We start from the raw sequence: 15,165 nt of genomic DNA on the forward strand, positions 1-15,165 counted from the left end.
TTATTTTTTACCACTGTTGTCGTGTGTTACCTGTGCTGCTCCGCAGCCTGTCCAGTGGATTTTTATTTTATTATTTTATTTTATTTATTTATTTATTTATTTATTTATTTATTTTTTTTTTTTTTTTAGCACTGTTGTCGTGCGTTACCTGTGCTGCTCCACAGCCTGTCCAGTGGATTTTTATTTTATTTTTTACCACTGTTGTCGTGCGTTACCTGTGCTGCTCCACAGCCTGTCCAGTGGATTTTGATTTTCATTTTATTTTTTTGGGCGCTGTTGTCGTGCGTTACCTGTGCTGCTCCACAGCCTGTCCAGTGGATTTTTATTTAGCGCTGTTGTCGTGCGTTACCTGTGCTGCTCCACAGCCTGTCTAGTGGATTTTTATTTTGTTTTAGCACTGTTGTCGTGCGTTGCCTGTGCTGCTCCACAGCCTGTCCAGTGGATTTTTATTTTTATTTTATTTTATTTTTTAGCACTGTTGTTGTGCGTTACCTGTGCTGCTCCACAGCCTGTCCAGTGGATTTTTATTTTGTTTTAGCACTGTTGTTGTGCGTTACCTGTGCTGCTCCACAGCCTGTCTAGTGGATTTTTATTTTGTTTTAGCACTGTTGTTGTGCGTTACCTGTGCTGCTCCACAGCCTGTCTAGTGGATTTTTATTTTGTTTTAGCACTGTTGTCGTGCGTTACCTGTGCTGCTCCACAGCCTGTCTAGTGGATTTTTATTTTGTTTTAGCACTGTTGTCGTGCGTTACCTGTGCTGCTCCACAGCCTGTCTAGTGGATTTTTATTTTGTTTTAGCACTGTTGTTGTGCGTTACCTGTGCTGCTCCACAGCCTGTCTAGTGGATTTCTATTTTGTTTTAGCACTGTTGTCGTGCGTTACCTGTGCTGCTCCACAGCCTGTCTAGTGGATTTTTATTTTGTTTTAGCACTGTTGTCGTGTGTTGCCTGTGCTGCTCCACAGCCTGTCCAGTGGATTTTTATTTTTTAGCACTGTTGTTGTGCGTTACCTGTGCTGCTCCACAGCCTGTCCAGTGGATTTTTATTTTTATTTTATTTTTTAGCACTGTTGTTGTGCGTTACCTGTGCTGCTCCACAGCCTGTCTAGTGGATTTTTATTTTATTTTAGCACTGTTGTCGTGCGTTACCTGTGCTGCTCCACAGCCTGTCTAGTGGATTTTTATTTTGTTTTAGCACTGTTGTCGTGCGTTGCCTGTGCTGCTCCACAGCCTGTCCAGTGGATTTTGATTTTGATTTTATTTTTTTTGGCACTGTTGTCGTGTGTTACCTGTGCTGCTCCACAGCCTGTCCAGTGGATTTTGATTTTTATTTTATTTTTTTTGGCACTGTTGTCGTGTGTTACCTGTGCTGCTCCACAGCCTGTCTAGTGGATTTTTATTTATTTTTTACCACTGTTGTCGTGTGTTACCTGTGCTGCTCCGCAGCCTGTCCAGTGGATTTTTATTTTATTTTATTTATTTATTTTATTATTTTTTTTTTTTTTAGCACTGTTGTCGTGCGTTACCTGTGCTGCTCCACAGCCTGTCCAGTGGATTTTTATTTTATTTTTTAGCACTGTTGTCGTGCGTTACCTGTGCTGCTCCACAGCCTGTCCAGTGGATTTTTATTTTATTTTTTACCACTGTTGTCGTGTGTTACCTGTGCTGCTCCACAGCCTGTCCAGTGGATTTTGATTTTTATTTTATTTTTTTGGGCGCTGTTGTCGTGCGTTACCTGTGCTGCTCCACAGCCTGTCCAGTGGATTTTTATTTAGTGCTGTTGTCGTGCGTTACCTGTGCTGCTCCACAGCCTGTCTAGTGGATTTTTATTTTGTTTTAGCACTGTTGTCGTGCGTTGCCTGTGCTGCTCCACAGCCTGTCCAGTGGATTTTTATTTTTATTTTATTTATTTTTAGCACTGTTGTTGTGCGTTACCTGTGCTGCTCCACAGCCTGTCCAGTGGATTTTTATTTTGTTTTAGCACTGTTGTCGTGCGTTACCTTTGCTGCTCCACAGCCTGTCTAGTGGATTTTTATTTTGTTTTAGCACTGTTGTCGTGCGTTACCTGTGCTGCTCCACAGCCTGTCTAGTGGATTTTTATTTTGTTTTAGCACTGTTGTTGTGCGTTACCTGTGCTGCTCCACAGCCTGTCTAGTGGATTTTTATTTTGTTTTAGCACTGTTGTTGTGCGTTACCTGTGCTGCTCCACAGCCTGTCTAGTGGATTTTTATTTTGTTTTAGCACTGTTGTTGTGCGTTACCTGTGCTGCTCCACAGCCTGTCTAGTGGATTTTTATTTTGTTTTAGCACTGTTGTTGTGCGTTACCTGTGCTGCTCCACAGCCTGTCTAGTGGATTTTTATTTTGTTTTAGCACTGTTGTTGTGCGTTACCTGTGCTGCTCCACAGCCTGTCTAGTGGATTTCTATTTTGTTTTAGCACTGTTGTCGTGCGTTACCTGTGCTGCTCCACAGCCTGTCTAGTGGATTTTTATTTTGTTTTAGCACTGTTGTCGTGCGTTGCCTGTGCTGCTCCACAGCCTGTCCAGTGGATTTTTATTTTTATTTATTTATTTTTAGCACTGTTGTTGTGCGTTACCTGTGCTGCTCCACAGCCTGTCCAGTGGATTTTTATTTTTATTTTATTTTTTAGCACTGTTGTTGTGCGTTACCTGTACTGCTCCACAGCCTGTCTAGTGGATTTTTATTTTATTTTAGCACTGTTGTTGTGCGTTACCTGTACTGCTCCACAGCCTGTCTAGTGGATTTTTATTTTATTTTAGCACTGTTGTCGTGCGTTACCTGTGCTGCTCCACAGCCTGTCTAGTGGATTTTTATTTTGTTTTAGCACTGTTGTCGTGCGTTGCCTGTGCTGCTCCACAGCCTGTCCAGTGGATTTTTATTTTTATTTTATTTTATTTTTTAGCACTGTTGTCGTGCGTTACCTGTGCTGCTCCACAGCCTGTCTAGTGTCGGATTCCCTGTTTGGGAATCCGCTAGCTTAGCGTAGCTACTAGCTCTTAGCCGTTTTAGCATGGCGGCTTCTCCTGTCTCTCCCGTACTTTTCTGCTCTGGGTGTGAAATGTTTAGTTATTCCTCGGCCTCTTTTAGCAGTAACGGTACATGTAATAAGTGCAGCTTATTCGTAGCTTTGGAGGCCAGGCTGGGCGAATTGGAGGCTCGGCTCCGCACCGTGGAAAATTCTACAGCTAGCCAGGCCCCTGTAGTCGGTGCGGACCAAGGTAGCTTAGCCGCCGTTAGTTCCCCCCTGGCAGACCCCGTGCAGTCGGGAAGGCAGGCTGACTGGGTGACTGTGAGGAGGAAGCGTAGCCCTAAACAGAAGCCCCGTGTACACCGTCAACCCGTTCACATCTCTAACCGTTTTTCCCCACTCGACGATACACTCGCCGAGGATCAAACTCTGGTTATTGGCGACTCTGTTTTGAGAAATGTGAAGTTAGCGACACCAGCAACCATTGTCAATTGTCTTCCGGGGGCCAGAGCAGGCGACATCGAAGGACATTTGAAATTGCTGGCTAAGGCTAAGCGTAAATTTGGTAAGATTGTAATTCACGTCGGCAGTAATGACACTCGGTTACGCCAATCGGAGGTCACTAAAATTAACATTGAATCGGTGTGTAACTTTGCAAAAACAATGTCGGACTCTGTTGTTTTCTCTGGGCCCCTCCCCAATCAGACCGGGAGTGACATGTTTAGCCGCATGTTCTCCTTGAATTGCTGGCTGTCTGAGTGGTGTCCAAAAAATGAGGTGGGCTTCATTGATAATTGGCAAAGCTTCTGGGGAAAACCTGGTCTTGTTAGGAGAGACGGCATCCATCCCACTTTAGAGGGAGCAGCTCTCATTTCTAGAAATCTGGCCAATTTTTTGGGATCCTCCAAACTGTGACTGTCTAGCGTTGGGACCAGGAGGCAGAGCTGTGGTCTTATACACCTCTCTGCAGCTTCTCTCCCCCTGCCATCCCCCTATTACCCCATCCCCGTAGAGACGGTGCCTGCTCCCAGACCACCAATAACTAGCAAAAATCTATTTAAGCATAAAAATTCAAAAAGAAAAAATAATATAGCACCTTCAATTGCACCACAGACTAAAACAGTTAAATGTGGTCTATTAAACATTAGGTCTCTTTCTTCTAAGTCCCTGTTGGTAAATGATATAATAATTGATCAACGTATTGATTTATTCTGCCTAACAGAAACTTGGTTACAGCAGGATGAATATATTAGTTTAAATGAGTCAACACCCCCGAGTCACACTAACTGTCAGAATGCTCGTAGCACGGGCCGGGGCGGAGGATTAGCAGCAATCTTCCATTCCAGCTTATTAATTAATCAAAAACCTAGACAGAGCTTTAATTCATTTGAAAGCTTGTCTCTTAGTCTTGTCCATCCAAATTGGAAGTCCCAAAAACCAGTTTTATTTGTTATTATCTATCGTCCACCTGGTCGTTACTGTGAGTTTCTCTGTGAATTTTCAGACCTTTTGTCTGACTTAGTGCTTAGCTCAGATAAGATAATTATAGTGGGCGATTTTAACATCCACACAGATGCTGAGAATGACAGCCTCAACACTGCATTTAATCTATTATTAGACTCTATCGGCTTTGCTCAAAAAGTAAATGAGTCCACCCACCACTTTAATCATATTTTAGATCTTGTTCTGACTTATGGTATGGAAATAGAAGACTTAACAGTATTCCCTGAAAACTCCCTTTTGTCTGATCATTTTTTAATAACATTTACATTTACCCTGATGGACTACCCTGCAGTGGGGAATAAGTTTCATTACACTAGAAGTCTTTCAGAAAGCGCTGTAACTAGGTTTAAGGATATGATTCCTTCTTTATGTTCTCTAATGTCATATACCAACACAGAGCAGAGTAGCTACCTAAACTCTGTAAGGGAGTTAGAGTATCTTGTCAATAGTTTTACATCCTCATTGAAGACAACTTTGGATGCTGTAGCTCCTCTGAAAAAGAGAGCTTTAAATCAGAAGTGTCTGACTCCGTGGTATAACTCACAAACTCGTAGCTTAAAGCAGATAACCCGTAAGTTGGAGAGGAAATGGCGTCTCACTAATTTAGAAGATCTTCACTTAGCCTGGAAAAAGAGTCTGTTGCTCTATAAGAAAGCCCTTCGTGAAGCTAGGACATCTTTCTACTCATCACTAATTGAAGAAAATAAGAACAACCCCAGGTTTCTTTTCAGCACTGTAGCCAGGCTGACAAAGAGTCAGAGCTCTATTGAGCTGAGTATTCCATTAACTTTAACTAGTAATGACTTCATGACTTTCTTTGCTAACAAAATTTTGACTATTAGAGAAAAAATTACTCATAACCATCCCAAAGATGTATCGTTATCTTTGGCTGCTTTCAGTGATGCCGGTATTTGGTTAGACTCTTTCTCTCCGATTGTTCTGTCTGAGTTATTTTCATTAGTTACTTCATCCAAACCATCAACATGCTTATTAGACCCCATTCCTGCCAGGCTGCTCAAGGAAGTCCTACCATTATTTAATGCTTCAATCTTAAATATGATCAATCTATCTTTGTTAGTTGGTTATGTACCACAGGCCTTTAAGGTGGCAGTAATTAAACCATTACTTAAAAAGCCATCACTTGACCCAGCTATCTTAGCTAATTATAGGCCAATCTCCAACCTTCCTTTTCTCTCAAAGATTCTTGAGAGGGTAGTTGTAAAACAGCTAACTGATCACCTGCAGAGGAATGGTCTATTTGAAGAGTTTCAGTCAGGTTTTAGAATTCATCATAGTACAGAAACAGCATTAGTGAAGGTTACAAATGATCTTCTTATGGCTTCGGACAGTGGACTTATCTCTGTGCTTGTTCTGTTGGACCTCAGTGCTGCTTTTGATACTGTTGACCATAAAATTTTATTACAGAGATTAGAGCATGTCATAGGTATTAAAGGCATTGCGCTGCGGTGGTTTGAATCATATTTGTCTAATAGATTACAGTTTGTTCATGTAAATAGGGAATCTTCTTCACAGACTAAAGTTAATTATGGAGTTCCACAAGGTTCTGTGCTAGGACCAATTTTATTCACTTTATACATGCTTCCCTTGGGCAGTATTATTAGACGGTATTGCTTAAATTTTCATTGTTACGCAGATGATACCCAGCTTTATCTATCCATGAAGCCAGAGGATACGCACCAATTAGCTAAACTGCAGGATTGTCTTACAGACATAAAGACATGGATGACCTCTAATTTCCTGCTTTTAAACTCAGATAAAACTGAAGTTATTGTACTTGGCCCCACAAATCTTAGAAGCAGGGTGTCTAACCAGATCGTTACTCTGGATGGCATTTCCCTGATCTCTAGTAATACTGTGAGAAATCTTGGAGTTATTTTTGATCAGGATATGTCATTCAAAGCGCATATTAAACAAATATGTAGGACTGCCTTTTTGCATTTACGCAATATCTCTAAAATCAGAAAGGTCTTGTCTCAGAGTGATGCTGAAAAACTAATTCATGCATTTGTTTCCTCTAGGCTGGACTATTGTAATTCATTATTATCAGGTTGTCCTAAAAGTTCCCTAAAAAGCCTTCAGTTGGTTCAGAATGCTGCAGCTAGAGTACTGACGGGGACTAGCAGGAGAGAGCATATCTCACCCGTGTTGGCCTCCCTTCATTGGCTTCCTGTTAATGCTAGAATAGAATTTAAAATTCTTCTTCTTACTTATAAGGTTTTGAATAATCAGGTCCCATCTTATCTTAGGGACCTCGTAGTACCATATTACCCCATTAGAGCGCTTCGCTCTCAGACTGCGGGCTTACTTGTAGTTCCTAGGGTTTGTAAGAGTAGAATGGGAGGCAGAGCCTTCAGCTTTCAGGCTCCTCTCCTGTGGAACCAGCTCCCAATTCAGATCAGGGAGACAGATACCCTCTCTACTTTTAAGATTAGGCTTAAAACTTTCCTTTTCGCTAAGGCTTATAGTTAGGGCTGGATCGGGTGACCCTGGACCATCCCTTGGTTATGTTGCTTTAGACGTAGACTGTGTTTCATAATTATTGTATGGCCTTGCCTTGCAATGTGGAGCGCCTTGGGGCAACTGTTTGTTGTGATTTGGCGCTATACAAGAAAAAAGTTGATTGATTGATTGATTGATTGATGATTGGGTATAAAATGAGTATCCCCAAATGGCTCAGCCGTTCACAAGCAAAGATGAGGCGAGGATCACCACTTTCTGAACAACTGTGTGAAAAAAAATAGTCCAACAATTTAAGAACAATGTTTCTCAATGTTCAATTGCAATGAATTTAAGGATTCCATCATCTACAGTGCATAATATAATCAGAAGATTCAGAGAATCTGGAAAACTTTTTACATGTAAGCAGGAAGGCCGAAAACCAACATTGAATGCCCGTGACCTTCGATCCCTCAGGCGGCACTGCATTAAAAACCAACGTTATTGTGTAAAGGATCTTACCGCATGGGCTTGGGAACTCTTCAGAAAACCACTGTCAATTAACACAGTTAGTCGCTACATCTACAAGTACAAGTTAAAACTCTACCATGCAAAGTGAAAGCCATATATCAACAACATCCAGAAACGCCGCCGCCTTCTCTGGGCCCGAGCTCATTTGAAATGGACAGATGCAAAGTGGGAAAGTGTGCTGTGGTCTGATGAGTCCGCATTTCAAATTGTTTTTGGAACTCATGGACGTCGTGTCCTCTGGACAAAAGATGAAAAAGACCATCAGGATTGTTACCAGTGCAAAGTTCAAAAGCCAGCATCTGTGATGGTATGGGGGTGTGTTAGTTTACACCATCAATGCTGAAAGGTTCATCCAGGTTTTGGAGCAACACATGCTGCCATCCAAGCAACGTCTTTTTCAGGGATGTCCCTGCTTATTTCAGCAAGACAATGCCAAGCCACATTCTGCACATGTTACAACAGCGTGGCTTCGTAGTAAAAGAGTACGGGTACTAGACTGGCATGCCTGCACTCCAGACCTATCGCCCATTGAAAATGTGTGGCGCATTATGAAGCGCAAAATACGAAAAAGGAGACCCCGAACTGTTCAACAACTGAAGTTGTACATCAAGCAAGAATAGTAAAGAATTCCACCTACAAGGCTTCAACAATTAGTGCCCTCAGTTCCCAAACACTTAATGAGTGTGGTTAGAAGGAAAGGTGACTGTCAAAAAAGCTGGGACAGTGGTATGTTTACCACTGTCCCAGCTTTTTTGAAACGTGGTGCAGGCATCAATTTCAGAATGAGCAAATATTTGCACAAAAACAATAAATTGTATCAGTTTGAATATCTTGTCTTTGTGGTGTATTCAATTGGATATAGGTTGAAGAGGATTTCCAAATCATTGTATTCTGTTTTTATTTACATTTTACACAACCGTCCCAACTTCACTGGAATTGGGGCTGTACACAAATACAAATTTTTCAGATCAAACACCACCTCTACTCGTCAAAGGAAATACAACACATTTCGAAAATGTATCACATTGTTGTATATCTGTCGGCTGCTCCCGGTTGTTCGGGGTCAATACAGCTGATTCACACATCCCCATTGGGATTTGGCACAGGTTTTGGGCTTGGTACTCTTCCTCAATCAACTCCAACTGTATATGGAGAAACACGCACAGCCCCTGGTCTGCCCAAGTCATCGAACAGCCAGGTAGTAATTAAGGCCACTTCTGTTTCACTTATGGGATCAGGTGCACAAAGAGCATGACAGCTGTTGGACTTTAACTATGCTTCATTTCCACTGACGTACCTACTCTGCTCCTCTCCATACGCCACAACAAACTTCAGCACTTGATTAATTTCTAAAATGGAACACTTTTGGTGATTTCGTGTTTGAAAGACAGACACGTGTATGTGCGGCTCCTGCTATCTGTGCTCACACTGCGCTGCCACAAACATAGCAAACGTTCAAAGTGTAGTTCAGTTCCAAACAGACCCAGCACAGCATGCCAGCTCCAACAGTAAAACATGTTTCAGTGTGTGGTGCGTTCACCTGTCATAAGCTCCTGCATGGCGTCCGTAGTCCAACAGCTTAAAGGGAGCAAAGCTTCTGTCCATGTTCGCTTTAAGACGCAACGGTCCATGCCACAAGTACTTCCCGCTTCGCTCATACAGGAACACCACCTGAAGCAAACGTACAACAAAATACTTTAGGGACAACATGCTTTTCCACCACCTATCCATGGCCGAGTCAAAAGCATGTGACTAATACAAAGCTACAGCTGGATGTGATTTCAGGATCCCACAAACAAACAATCCACCACGACCAGTCTAGACCAAAATCAGTCAATTATTTGGTAGGTATTTTAATGGGCAGCTACATGACAGTTTCACTGTTAAGTGAAAATGTCTGTTCCCCATCAAAGATAGCTGAACCTTTAATTCAAAAACTCCAGACTTTTTTTTAAACAGCCTTGGGCCCCTGCTGTGTAAATCAAAGCTCAACTAAGAACCATACTTTACTCTTTGACTCAATATCAACATTGCCCATATAGTTTCCAAGGAACACAAAGCCCATCTCCCCTTTGTCAACCATCTGACCTTGAACCATCTGTCCCATGCTGCAAGTGTGATCCACACTGCTATGAAGGTGATGGGATGGAACGAGTACCAGGGCCTGCAATCTTTATATTATCAGTCTGTTCTCGGGCAAGCTCAGAGGATATTGACTGACTTGTCACATATCCTTTATAAAGAATATGAACATTTGCCTTTTGGTAGACGATATAGAGTTCCGCAATGCAAGTTAAACAGTTTTAAATAGTCATTTGTGCCTACATCTATCATACTTCTAAATGAGATTATGTAGGGCGGCGGGAACTGTGTGATGGCTCATGGTACTTATGGTTGTGGGATGTGTGCAATATGGGGGGGAGGGGGATTGTCTGTTATACTGTTGGTTTGTTGTGTGTTATATTTATGCTGTGTGTTTGTACTGGGTGTGTTTTTATTGTGCATTGTATTGTAGCGCATGAGTCCAGTTTGAATTTCCCTTTGGGACAATAAAGTATATCGCATCGTATCGTAAGTATAGGACAGCAGAACTATAATTTTAATTTAAAAAAAAATGTGAGAGGGTACTAAGAACAGCTAAGATATCAATGTCCCAAGCAAACATCAAATCCAGCACATTTTCACTGCATCTGCTCAAACTGGTAAAGGCCAAAAGTGTCAATACTGAAACAACCTCTGCATAAAGGATCAGCAGGCTTATCAAGTGGATTTGTTGAAATTCCATCAAATTACAACTTTTTCAGCACTTGCAAGCATATGTGAAATAAACTCAATCCATCTGTCAAAAAACTAACTTAGCATCTCAAGTGATATGAAAATTAGCAAACCCAGTTGGAGATGCCTCATTTCATGCCACATGCACACCTGGGCCTGGTTGCATAAAGCGGTCTAATTTTGTTTAGTCGACTAAACTCACTTAGTTGACTGATCTTTTGATCTTTTTTTAGGCCTCCGTCGGTCTGGACTGACCATGGAAATACACCCTAGTTGTCGTTGTGTCTGCTGTGACATTTGTGGCTGCGTAGTCCGATGCGGGAGTGACAGTCTCTGCCGCATCGGTCGCATCTGTAGATGGTCTTTGGCCTGATGGTGCTGTTTCTTTCCTTTCTGCGCACCCTCTTGCTTGCAGCTGACACCATGCGCCTCTCTTCCCCTGCTTTGAGTTGTTGCTTCAGGGTGCTCCTCCACCTTGTGCGATCACCTGGTTGCATAAAGCGGTCTAATTTTGTTTAGTCGACTAAACTCACTTAGTCAACTGATCTTTTGACGTTAGTCGTTGCACAAAGTTTTTAGTCGGCTGAACTTTTGCATTAGCTGACAAAAGTTTTTAGCCTGCTAACAGAGGAGGCTAATCTTATTTTAGTCAACAAAATGTTTGTGTCTTACCACAAAAATGGCAGCTATCATAAAGCACCACTTGATGGAGCAGGAAGGAAGTAGAGCCTTACAGTGGGAGCGGGTGTTCCGGGAATGGAATAATCCATTGGAGAGGTTTACGGATGCCAAGGCCGGGAGTGCTTCTCCTCTAGTGTGACAAACTCGGACATGTTTGTAGCAGACGACCAACGTGGAAGTAAACAAAACTCAAGCGCTTTGAAGGCGTTTCTTGGCAATGGCACTTGCAAGGCCACTTATGCCTGTGAAAATCATCGACCAACGTTAGAAGGTCAACCTACAAGTTTAGCCGTCAATGTGAAACAGATTAAATGGCTAATGTAGGCAACTAACCTTAGTCGACTTAGACTAAAAAATTAGACCTTTTATGAAACTGGAACCTGGTTTTCAGCCATGTTACACACAAACCCATCGTAGCGAGTTCAAGCTCTAGCACTGCATCATTAATCAATAATTACTTGGGTGACAATGACTCGAGCCCGGTTTCATAAAGCGGTCTAATCTTGTTTAGTTGTCTAAACTCACTTAGTTGACTAATCTTTTGATGTAAGTTGTTGCACAAAGCGCTTAGTCTGCTAAAGTTTCACGTTAGCCGACAAACGTTTTTAGCCTGCTACAGAGGAGGCTAATCTTATTTTAGTCAACAAAACTTCAGTGTCTTACCTTAAAAATGGTGGCTATCATGTACCACCACTTGATGGGGAAGGAAGAAAGGAGAGCCTTGCGGTGGGAGCGGGTGTTCAGGGACTGGAATAATCCATTGGAGATGTTTACAGACACCAAGGTTCAACAGAGATACCGCTTCCATCTGCCTACAATCCTCTTCATCGTGGACATGATAGTTCCAGCCATCAACCACCAAACAAGGAATGAACAATGCCCTGCCAGGCCTTTTTCAGATTTTGATTGCGCTGACGTTTTACAGCTGTGGGATCTCTCAGCAGGTTATCGGCAACACCATCCATGTCTCCAAGTTGACCGTGTGTCGAATTGTGAGGGATGTTAGTTTGGCACTTGTCCTACACATCGGGCGATTTGTCCAGCTACCTATTGAGGGACACTGTGATCTCTTCCAAAGCCCGTCTTGTGGCAGCTAGGGCCGATGTTGATCCTTTGAAACACTCAAGAGCACCCCTACGTTGCTCATATTCCTCCAAAAGGAGAGTTTCCTGCGCTTTGGATGTTGGGGCCTTTTTCCGGGAGTGCTTCTCCTCTGGTGCGGCAGACTCAGCAATTGTAGCAGATGACCAACCCAGAGGTAAACAAAACTCTTGCGCATTGGAGGTGTTTCTTGGCAATGGCACTCGCGAGGGTACTTATGTCCATGAAAATCCTCAACTAATGTTAGACGGCTAATCTACAAGTTTAGTTGTCTATGTGAAATAGCTAATGTTGGGCGGCTAACCTTAGTTGACTAAGTAAGTTTAGTAGACTAAAAGATTAGACTGCTTTATGAAACCGGCCCAGTAGTCAAGGAAATCTTGCTCAAAAAGCAATGTATTACAGATGTTCAGTTGCTGAAGGCTAGAGTGGCAGCAAATCTGTGAAATCCTATGAAACTGTAAAGATTTCTACCACTTGTCACAGTTATAAATGCAATGTTCATCCATCTTGCAGTCTTTCAGCAGTATTTCCCTATTTATTAACAAGAGCAGTTGGACTCATATTATCCTCTTCTATTCTGTAACTGACTACAATGGTTATAAGAAGCATATGTTAGCCACAATAACAAGCGCTGGACACCATTTCTACATTCATGTCACTTGTCAAGAATTCTTCCAAAATGACAATGCACAATGGAAATATTCTTAGCCAATGTTCCTCAATAACCTTGTGCAGTATTTCCATGTTGCTGTCACCATTTGATGTAACCCCATCCTACCTGGATGACATGTCCATGGAGCCGCAAGAGGAAGTGCAGTGGAATCTCTTCACCTGACATAGTGTCCAGGCTGGCCAGTCGTGGATCCTCTCCTCGTAGCTCCAACAGATCAAACCCTTTCTGCTCTGCAGCCAATAGGAAACCAGTCTGAGAGACAGGAAGCAGGAGGATCACAGCAGGAAACAAACAAAAACCAAAACCTGCTACTTCAAGTGGTAGTGCCCAATGTACTGACAAATATGCAGGTAAAACATGAATAAAGTGCATGAAAAACCAAATGGATATATTAGAAAAGCAAAAGGAGGCATTTGTGACAGGCAGGTGAGCAGGTGGTACAGTGACCCTCAGGCTGCCTAATCAGGAATCAAAGCACTGCCTTCACCAAACCTACACATGGTCCTACTGCAGTCACACTCAACAGATGAGTCTGCTGAACTCTCCTGTTGGCCTGTCGAGTTTGGATATAAGGTAAATCCTTTTAACACTATATTAACATCACTGCTACTGAAGCGCAGGTAGCAAATCTGTCAGTCAGCTGAAAACCTAAAGATTTCAGTGAGATTGCAAAACTTTCTCTTTACCCTTGCATTGGAAGGGGCTTGGGAGTATGCCAAACTAATCTACATATGCTTTATAGACTCTGAAAAGGCATACAACCAGGACTAACGAGGTGTACTATGTATGTGGGGGGAGTGGCACTGCTGCAGGAGTATAGGGTACCAGAACCATTGCAAAGTGTGATCAAGTCTCGATACAACCAAAGTAGGAGTTGTGTTCACATTCTCTGCATCACAATAAACCTGTTCCTCATGGGCATTGGATACTGACCCAGACTCTCTACTGAACTAAAGCATTGACTAGATGTCTTTGACATTAGGTCTCTCCTGAGGATCCATGGGTACTGATCAAATGGATGTGTCAAAGGAACACTTAGGGTGTCCCAAATGAGGCATACCACCTGCACTGTGCAGCAACACCACGTAAAACACTATGGCGATGTGGTGGGCATCCCTGAACATGATCCAGTGCACAGGTCTCAGAACTAAGGGTCCCAGCACTTTGAAAAAGGCCAAGGGAATACCCATGTATCATATGGCTGTGGAATGAGTTTGGGAAGGACGAGTCATCTATGTGGGTGGTTACCAACCAGCACCCAGGGCGGTTCAGTCGTCCGGTGGACGCAGTGGTGCACAGCAGCAGCAAATCCTCCCAACCCTGACATTAGATCATTTATATGCTAAATTCACCTCCACCAACTGACAGAAGATAAGAGATGTGTGATTACCTGCGTCTTTCATCAGACACCAAAACTCAGAAAGTTCTTCACAGATAATATTGAAATTTTGGAGGAGGATAGTTCCTCATCCAACAGGTTGTACTTGGTGTAATAACTGACTTATTATTCCAGCACATGTCTAAAGTGATGAAGCGTGCCCTTCTACTTTTAGTCTGCACTTTCCATTTTTCCACTGCAGCATTAACACAACAACTCAAAACTTACTTCATATTTCCACTGGTTGGCCTGCAGTGCAAAGGATGTGATGGGCCGGCCAGTGCACAAGAAGCTGCAGTGTGGCTGATGTACCAGCCGATCGTGCTGCAGCAAAGCATCCTGGGAAAGCAATGTCAAAGCAGCAGTGTCAGCTAGGAAGAGCGGCAGCTTGAAGTGCTGAGCTAAAGCCATGAACTTCTTCACAGTTTTCTGTGGAAGAAGAAAAGAGAAGATTTCTATTGTTACACTGACCGACACATGAAGGAGGGGCACAGATCATTCCAAAACATAAAATACATGAGCAGGAAAATAAAAATGCAACCCTGCAGGTGTTGTGACTCCGGTTATTTACAGGAACTTCACCCAAATAAACACAAGCTTTTATTGTACATGTACGATTCATCCAGAAAGTATTCACAGCGCTTCACTTTTTCCACATTTTGTTACGTTACAGCCTTATTGCAAAATGGAGTAAATTTATTTTTGCCTCTCAAAATTCTACTCACAACACCCCATAATAACAACAGCTTTTATGAAATTTTTGCACATTTATATATATATAAAAAAAGAAAGAAATCACATGTAAATAAGTATTCACACCATTTGCTTAGTACTTTGTTGATGCACCTTTGGCAGCAATTACAGCATCAAGTCTTCTTAAATATGATGCCACAAGCTTGGTGCACCTATCTTTGGGCAGTTTTGCTCATTCCTCTTTGCAGCACCTCTCAAGCTCCATCAGGTTGGATAGGGACTCGGGAGCATCAGTGCAGAGCCATTTTCAGATCTCTCCAGAGATGTTCAATCGGATTCAGGTCTGGGCTCTGGCTGGACCACTCAAGGACATTCACAGAGTTG

The 15,165-nt window shown here is 42.5% G+C and overlaps 1 protein-coding gene across 1 annotated transcript in view; it reads right to left on the reverse strand.

Moving 5' to 3' along the window:
- Window positions 1-15,165, reverse strand: part of fktn (fukutin) — a 45,758-nt gene that overhangs the window by 23,886 nt on the left and 6,707 nt on the right. Inside the window, exons 3-5 of the mRNA XM_034191753.1 lie at window positions 14,317-14,517; window positions 12,816-12,962; window positions 9,018-9,148 (exon numbers count right to left, since the gene is read on the reverse strand). Of these exons, the coding sequence (XP_034047644.1) occupies window positions 9,018-9,148; window positions 12,816-12,962; window positions 14,317-14,517 (479 nt within the window). The remainder of the gene's footprint in view (window positions 1-9,017; window positions 9,149-12,815; window positions 12,963-14,316; window positions 14,518-15,165) is intronic.

This window comes from Thalassophryne amazonica, chromosome 17 (genome assembly GCF_902500255.1).
Source record: "Thalassophryne amazonica chromosome 17, fThaAma1.1, whole genome shotgun sequence".
In the NCBI taxonomy this organism is placed as follows: Eukaryota; Metazoa; Chordata; class Actinopteri; order Batrachoidiformes; family Batrachoididae; genus Thalassophryne; species Thalassophryne amazonica.